The sequence below is a fragment of the Elgaria multicarinata genome, chromosome 6, assembly GCF_023053635.1.
Source record: "Elgaria multicarinata webbii isolate HBS135686 ecotype San Diego chromosome 6, rElgMul1.1.pri, whole genome shotgun sequence".
Classification (NCBI taxonomy): Eukaryota; Metazoa; Chordata; class Lepidosauria; order Squamata; family Anguidae; genus Elgaria; species Elgaria multicarinata.
The window spans coordinates 34180804-34189012 of NC_086176.1; the positions used below are offsets into that span (position 1 = coordinate 34180804).

General features: G+C 43.3%; 1 protein-coding gene across 1 annotated transcript; it reads left to right on the forward strand.

The window, feature by feature from the left end:
- The first annotated feature begins 7281 nt into the window (after positions 1-7281).
- On the forward strand, positions 7282-7677 carry LOC134400407 (T-complex protein 1 subunit eta-like). The gene has a single exon (XM_063128739.1). It carries the CDS (start codon positions 7282-7284, stop codon positions 7675-7677), a length of 396 nt encoding a protein of 131 aa, XP_062984809.1.
- The last annotated feature ends 532 nt before the right edge of the window (positions 7678-8209 follow it).

Below are 8209 nucleotides of genomic sequence, written 5' to 3' on the forward strand. Positions count from 1 at the left end.
GTCAAGAGACAGACTTACTCTTTTTCGCCGTTACTTTGAGACGTCATTTTTGGTTTGTAAAACAGAGAGCAACTTGCCTCAATATTTTTCTTACCCTGTAATCCTGTTTGTGGAGAGAAGAGAAAATGAACCTTTCTTCTTCTAACCCATACGTTTTGCAACCTCTGCTTCTGGATGTTAATTGAATGTGACTTAGTGTTTCTCAGAGGTAAACACTTGATTTCCAAACATTCATTTGGCCAAAGCCATTTGGTATGCCAGCGGGCGGAGCTGGCAATCCCAATTAGCAAGGAACTTTTAATGACAACCATCTCTCCTTCTAACTTGTAACTTGTACTTTACAGATTCACTATTTCCTTAAAACAACATTTTGCATGTTAGCTAATATCACAACTATGTCCACCAGAGTGATGAATATGTACCTGAACAGCACCTACATTGTACACTCTCCAACCACTCTTTTAGAGTCACCCTTTGCTCATTTTCCCCCCAATCATCTTGTTTTCTCAGGAGAGAACACTGTCCTGTATTCAGTGGTGAATTCCATCTATTTGTTATCTTCTGTCATAGGTTGTTTCCAACAAAGAGTGTCTGCTACAGTGAAAGCTTGACACAACTGTTGACATAAAGCAGTTTACATTTTGTTTCGGAGCAACCTTGTGACAACATTGGCTGTTTTCTTTATTTTTCCGCCACAGACTAGCTGGATTATATATCGCTGTTCGGACTGAATTCTGAGGGATTTATTTCTCCTCCCCTTTAGAACTAATTATTGGATGGTAACTTAAAATACAAATACTAAATTAGCATTGCGAAATAACATAAAGTTTTTTTTTCTCAAAGTGCAGGCGATGATATAATCCAAGGTTCTGCAAGGCTTCAGTGCACAGGGAAGGCTGGAGAAGAATATAGGCAATCTCCACAGAGGATTCCCAGACTCATGGAACATAGGAAGAAAGCTCCCATATGGGCACTGGTGTACCTTCATGTACACCTCAGCCATTAGACTGCAGTGACTGCAGAGACAGTGTAGAGGTTCACGCAAGCACAGATTTATCATTTTTGCCTTATGGTTGGTGAGAAAAAATGTTGCCAGCATGGAAAGAACTTCACTGGCTTCTGATCCACTACTGAGCTAATGGTTACTATGAAAACCCAATATGGCTTAAAACAATGGAAGGCAGACCTGGCTTGCAGGATCTAGTTTGGGTTTTACTAGAACCCTGAGATCCACCAACTGGAGCCACACAAAAAAAAACATACGTAGACTTAGAATCAGTGGTGTACTGGAGCCAGGTCTCACAGGGATGTAGCACAGCCACTTTTTTATTAGCAGGGATGCTGGCATCATCTGTCACCCCCTTAAGACTTCCCTGCTCCCTCTGAACATACCTGCAATCCTCACAGTAGCTGTGGGGAAATGAAGTTTCCCAGCAACAATATAATGTCCTTTGTTGTAAAGTATCTTGGAGTGGCTTGGTCTTGAAGGGCAATTAAGACTCATTCATTTTACAAAAGACCTGCTCCTGATGGTGATAAGATGCTACTCTAAGCATGAGTTTAGTAGTGCATGGATCACAGTGATTAAACCAGGGGTCTCCAATGTGGTGCCCATGGGCACCAATGTGAACATAAGAAGTGACATGCTGGATCAGACCAAGAGTCCATCTAGTCCAACATTCTGTTCACAAAGTGGCCAACCAGCTGTCGACCAGGGACAAACAAAGCAGGACATGGTGCAACAGCACTCTCCCACCCATGTTCCCCAGCACCTGGTGCATGCAGGCTTACTGCCTCGAATACTGGAGATAGCACATAACCATCAGGGCTAGTAGCCATTGATAGCTTTCTGCTCCAGGAATTTATCCAGCCCCCTTTTAAAACCATCTGTTTTGATGGCCATCACTACATCTTGCGGTAGTGAATTCCATAACTTAACTATGCGCTGAGTGAAGAAGTACTTCCTTTTATTTGTCCTGAATATTCCACCAAACAGTTTCATGGGATGACCCTGGTTCTAGTATTTTGAGAGAAGGAGAAAAATGTCTCCCTATCCATATTCTTCTCACTATGCATAATTTTGTACACCTCTATCATGTCTCTCCCTAGCCTCCTTTTTTCCAGGCTAAACAATCCCAGTTGTTGTAACCTTCCCTTAATCATTTTAGTTGACCTTTTGTCAGTTTTTCCAGGTCTGTAATATCTTTCCTTAGGTGGGGTGACCAAAACTGTACACAGTATTCTAAGTGTAGTCACACCACAGATTTGTATAAAAGCAGTATGATACTGGCAGTTTTATTCTCAATTCCTATTCTTATAATGCCTAACATGGAGTTTGCCCTGTAGAACACTTTTCTTCAAGCCCACCATGTTCCTCCTGATTTTATTCTATTCTTGCTCCCATATCTGTCATCTGTAAAAGCTTTCATCCAGGTGCTCCATCTGAGGTAATGAAGAGCCTTTAGTAAGAATTAGGAGAAACAATGGGTTATATCCAATATCACATGAGTAGACTTCCATTCATGCAATGGGACTTCTCATTGCTCCCCTTTCCCCTGCAGCCTCCCACAGTCCCCCCCACCCCAAAATCTTCTCTGGAGGTTCCCCCAACCCTCTGAAGCAGTTTTGGGGGGGCTCACAGTCCACTGCAGAATCTGCAGGTCATATTCAGAGAAATCCAAACTCATTTGAATCTCTTACGGATTTCTCCGAGAGCTGTAGCAGCAAGCAATGCTCTGCATGCACCATAAGAAATTGTCATCGTATGAGGAGCTCTCATAATAGAGAACTTTGGAAATATGCAAAAAGAGTTTGCTAGAAAGCAAACGAGCCTTTCTGTTGGGCTTCATATCATAAAGATCTTCCCTCATCTCCCATTTGCGTAGGGTGGCCATGTGTCCTGTTTTACTGAGGACAGTCCTCACTTTGAAGGCTTGTCCTCTATTTGAGGGTCTGTCCAGTCCAATTCTGGTTTAAAGATCAAGAACTCTCAAAAGGAAGCACCTGCACAGCAGGATGAGCAGAAGGCCCACAGCTCACATACAGTGTTCCACACTATGGTGAGATGTACTGTATTTATATTCTAAATGTGCATATAACCACGGAATTTGTATGCAAATTGGTGTCCTCTTCTGCCCTTTCTTTTGGTGGTGCACTTCTTTTGGCCACTCTAGTAAAATCCCAATCCACTTTCTCCCTGTCCACATCCTCACACAAATCTTTCTTTACTTATTCGCTACCTATAATTTGGATCTGAGCAACTAACTGTACCAAAACGAAATTGCCTTTCCTCATCTGAGTAAACATCAATATATATATTTTTAAAAATTATGTATACATGCCACTTTTTCATGAAACAGCAATTTTCCATTAGGTACATATCTAATCTTAAAATTAAATGTAATTGATTGTGTTGATATACCCAGAATTCATACTTAGGATTTCTACGCTGGGAAACTGAAGTAATTGACAAAAGGCTTTTAAAACTACAATAAAAAGGTCTTTGTTAAAACATATCTCCACCTGCTGGCCTATATCTAGACTCTAGAACTACATATAAATGTCTTTTAGAAGACCAGCGGCATTACTCTGTTGCCGGGGGGCGGGGGAAGAATCTGGTGGCACCTTAAAGACAGATTTATTCTGGCATAAGCTTTTCTGGACTAGATGTCAGAAATGACTGTGGCCATTGTAGGCTAGGACTGGTAGTTTTCAACCCATAATTCATTAAACATTTGAAAACAAATTATTCTGAATTCTGACATAGCGTTGCAAATCTAATCAAGTCAGCAAATACTGCTTCCAATATTATCTTGAGACTGAAATGAATTGCAAGCTGTGCCTCAACATCACGCCCTCATTCAGAAACACCTTTTGAACTACAGATGTGCTCTGCTTCTAATCGGACCAGCAAATAAGAAGCGGAGCGGGGGGCTTCGCCTCCCCTTAAGGCGGAGGCGAAGAGGATTGGGGGGCCAGCGGAGCGTGGCAAAGAGGATCAAGGTGAAGGTGGATCCTTCACCTCGATCCGGAGCTCCGCCGGAAAGGTAAGTGGGGTTTACCGGGCCCTGCCGCTGTCACTGTCGCCCATGCGGCGACAGCGGCAGGGCCCGGTAAAAAAAACCCTCCTCTCCCTTACCTGCGTCCATCCGCGGTTCGTCGGCTTCTTCAATTGAGCCCGCAGTTCAACCAGGAAGTCTAGGCCGCACTTGCAGCCCGGTAAGGCCCCCCTCCCCCTTGGTTCCTTACTGGGCTCTGCCGCCGTCACTGTACGGGCGGCGGCGGAAGCAGGGCCCGGTAACCCACCCACCCCGCCCTCCTCTCCCGGCCTTACCTGGCACCACTCCCCTCCACTGCGGAGCTCTGATTCGGAGCCAGAGCTCCACGGCGAAGAGGAGCGGAGTATGGGCAGAGCGGCGCAGAGCGGAGTGAGCCGATCCGAAATTTTTGGATCGGCCTGCGGGGCGGAGCGGGGGGTCCGTGCACACCCCTATTTTGAACATCCTCAGCCTGAGGAAGAGTCTTGTGTAACTCAAAAGCTGACGTTTCCTTTCTGAGTGTGGGTTGGCACCAATAAAGTTGCTGCTGACTGGTTCTGTAAATGGTGTTTGCTATGTAGTAATCGATGTGTAATTATAAATAAAGCTGAGAAGAAAAGAGTCCATTTTCAAAACCAAATCTTTGCATAAATTTACTTACACACACACACACACACAACAAGAAACTCAAATCTTAAAGCAAAGAGTGTTCAATCCATGGAAATGGACATCATCTTAGGAGTCATGATACAACTACCTGCTGAAACTAATCAGGTCTGGGTTTGATTAATGACTAGATTGGAAAAGAGGCCTAGGATGCCATTTTGAGTTTCATGAATAAAGGTGACATGTAAATATACTAAATAAATACTAAATACTATTATATTTCTAGTAGGTGCATGTTCTAGACTCTGTATGTGCTTGCTACAAAAACATTTGAAGTAGCAATCTTTTTTCTTTATTTTAATATATATGCATATTTACTAAGGAGTAAGCAGGAGAAGTCTCAGGAGGAAGCAGGGCTGAATCATTCAGCAGCACTTTCAAATAGCATTTCTACTCAGAAGTAAGAATGAGCATCATGTCTGCTGACAAGTAAGCAGGACAAAGCTCAGGAGACAAGGCTGAATCGCTCAGCAAGTTCCTCTCCTGGCCTCTCACACTTGGTCCTGCAGAGGGGAATTCTTAACTCCAATCACCACATCTTGTGGTAGCAAATTCCTTAGTTTAACTAAGTGGTGTAGGAAGAAGTACTTCTTTTTATCTGTCCTGAATTTCCATCAATCAGCTTTTTGGGATGATTGTGGGTTCTAGTATTATGAGATGGGGGAATGTCTCCCTATCCACCACCTCAAGGTGCCCTTAGACTGTTTTCTTAGATCTAGTGGACACAACACATTCATTTTTATTGAATAAATAATAAATAAGATCTTTGCCAAATGCAGCAGAAGCCTTCTTGGAGACTGTATACAACACAACTCACCATTACAAATAACTACTGATTTGGCTTTAAGCAATCTTTCCATTTTGCATTCTGAGTACTCTCTCATCTTCTCAGTATGGACTGCCAAAACAAGAACAAAAACCACTCAAACTTACATTGTACTAATGACTCAAGCAAGTTCCTGACTAATGTTATAAATCCTGGCACCGCAAACAGCTATTTATCCAGCAGTATATTTAAGAAAATTAAAAGTGGTGCAATAGAATGGCATTCGCTTACCATTGGCAATGACACTAGCAGCAGGACCCAAGACAGTCATTATCTCTGTTATTTTAATGCTCATTTTCCTGTTGGCTGGGCTGGTGGTGGAGAGCCAGTCCCAAGGCTAATTGCATATATCAACAATGCACACCCAGTCTGCAGGCAACAACAAGCAATTACATTCCACTGATTAATGTGCATTAATGAGTTTACAGGCTCGATGGGCCAAAGAGGAACCCCGCTAGGTGAAATAATGAATAGGAGATTGTCAGATTAATTAGCCAATCAGACCTCTAACTTTATCTTTGGCTTTAAAACAGCCAAATATATCTTTAAAAGTGCCAATTTCTTTCTTCGTCTTCTGTTTAAAAAAAAGTGATAGCAGCTTAAGGAGGCTTCTTGCTGGATTTGTTTTAAACAAAATGGCAGTAAAGAAAATTTTAAAAAATCATTTTAAGTTAGTGTACAATGTCATGTACATGGTAGAGGAGTGTGTTTCTCTCCATGCTTCAGTTCTTCCTCGGGCATCAATGGCAAATCTGAATTAGAATGAGACTTGAGCTCAGTTTATATATTCATAGCATAGGTGACAATTCAACTCTCCTGGCTTGGAATTCTGGGGAAGAAAAGAGCTTCCCACCAGCATTCCGAAGACTCAGCTGGTACAAGAAAGGCTTTGCGATTGGCTGGTTTACCAGTGCTTGCTCCACCCCCTCATAGAGAAGATAAAGGAGCAGGAAATGGTGCTGCAGCTGCTGTTAAATGCCATCTCGTGAAAATCAGAAGTCCCTTATTTGCTTGGGAAACCACTGCTCTCCACTGGTGAGAAAGGCAGTGGCAGCATACAGAGGGCTATTAGAGAATTTAAGGACAGAGGACCAGTAAAAGCTATGGGGATGGACTGTTTCTGGGCCCATGCAATGTGAGAACATAACTCCCCCTCCCAAAAAATGGGGGAGGGGTCTCTTTCAATCTGCACATACTGTAACCCCTCTACTTCTCAGGGGTCAATAGCTGGTTGGCCATTGTGTGAACAATCCTGGATTAGATGGACCCTTGGTCTGATCTAGCATGACTCTTCTTATGTTCAGGAGCATTAACTGCCAACCCCCAAAGTTGGCTTTGCCTCAAAATCTATGCCAAACGTTTTGTGCTGGCTTTGTGCCACAAACCCTGAGTTTTGTGCGGCTGCCCACAAGTGTGTACTGACACATCAAATTGGGGTTGATAGTTAACACCTTCCAAAAACAGCATTGTATGTACTACCCCCTCCAACCTATGCCCAATTTTTGTACAAGATTTAGGAAACCCTCTGATGGCCTTTCATCCACAGGCCTCCAGTATTTTGGAACCAGCACTGCACGATGGAGGAGAATGTGCCTGAAGGCAACAGTGACCATCTTTATATTATTACAAACGGTGCCCTTCTCCTGGTGCCCCTGCCATATGAGATGAGTTGGGTGGCTACTAAGGAGGGCCTTTTCACTGGTGATATCCTGGTTGTCTAGGTGGGGAGGGACTGTTAGCCAGAGGGCCAAGATGATGCCCACACCTGTTATCCTGCTGAAGGAAGGCACAGATACTTCTCAAGGTATCCCACAGCTTATTAGTAACATCAGTGCCTGCCAAGTTATTGCAGAAGCTGTCCGGACCACGCTTGGCCCCTGGGGCATGGACAAACTCGTTGTTGATGACAGAGGCAAAGCCACGATTGCTAATGACGGCACCACCATCCTAAAGCTTCTTGATGTGGTCCACCCTGCTGCTAAGACTCTCGTAGACATCGCCAAATCCCAGACTGCAGAGATTAGGGATGGCACCACTTATGCTACCCTCCTCGTGGCAGAATTCCTAAAGCAAATCAAGCCCTATGTGGAAGAAGGCCTGCACCCTCCTGGTTGTCATCCTGGTTGTCTAATGCCCTCCCCAGAATAGGGCTCACCTGGCATCTACATTGTGGTCTTTTCAGCACCAGGCAAAGTGCTGGAAAAAAAAATCCCAGACTTTGTAGTCCTTGAGTTTTAAAAATTGTGTTAGTAGCTTTTTAGATCTTTCGCACTGATGCTGGCTTTAATGTTGGTTCCTACTTGGTTTAATTCTGTTTTAAACATATGGTTTTTATACCATATGTTTTTATACCAAAGCCTGGTGTTCTTTGAAAATGCCTTAAGCCTTTTTTTCCTGTTGGGGGCGGAGGAAGACGTTTTAAAGTGTTTACTTTTGTCTTGACTGAAAGTTAAGTCTTTGTTATAGCTTTGCTCAAATTCAGGGATATGACCAGTAATGAAATGTCCTGGAACACTGGTTTTGAAAGTTATCATGATTCTAGATGCTAAACTCCATTTCATGTCTCAATCTCATCTTTTGGCTATCTGTGACATTCCATGGCATTGACTGACAATGCAAAAATGAGGTCCATGGACCAGAACTGCAAGTTAAGTTTCAAATCCTGCCCTTTTACCTTTCC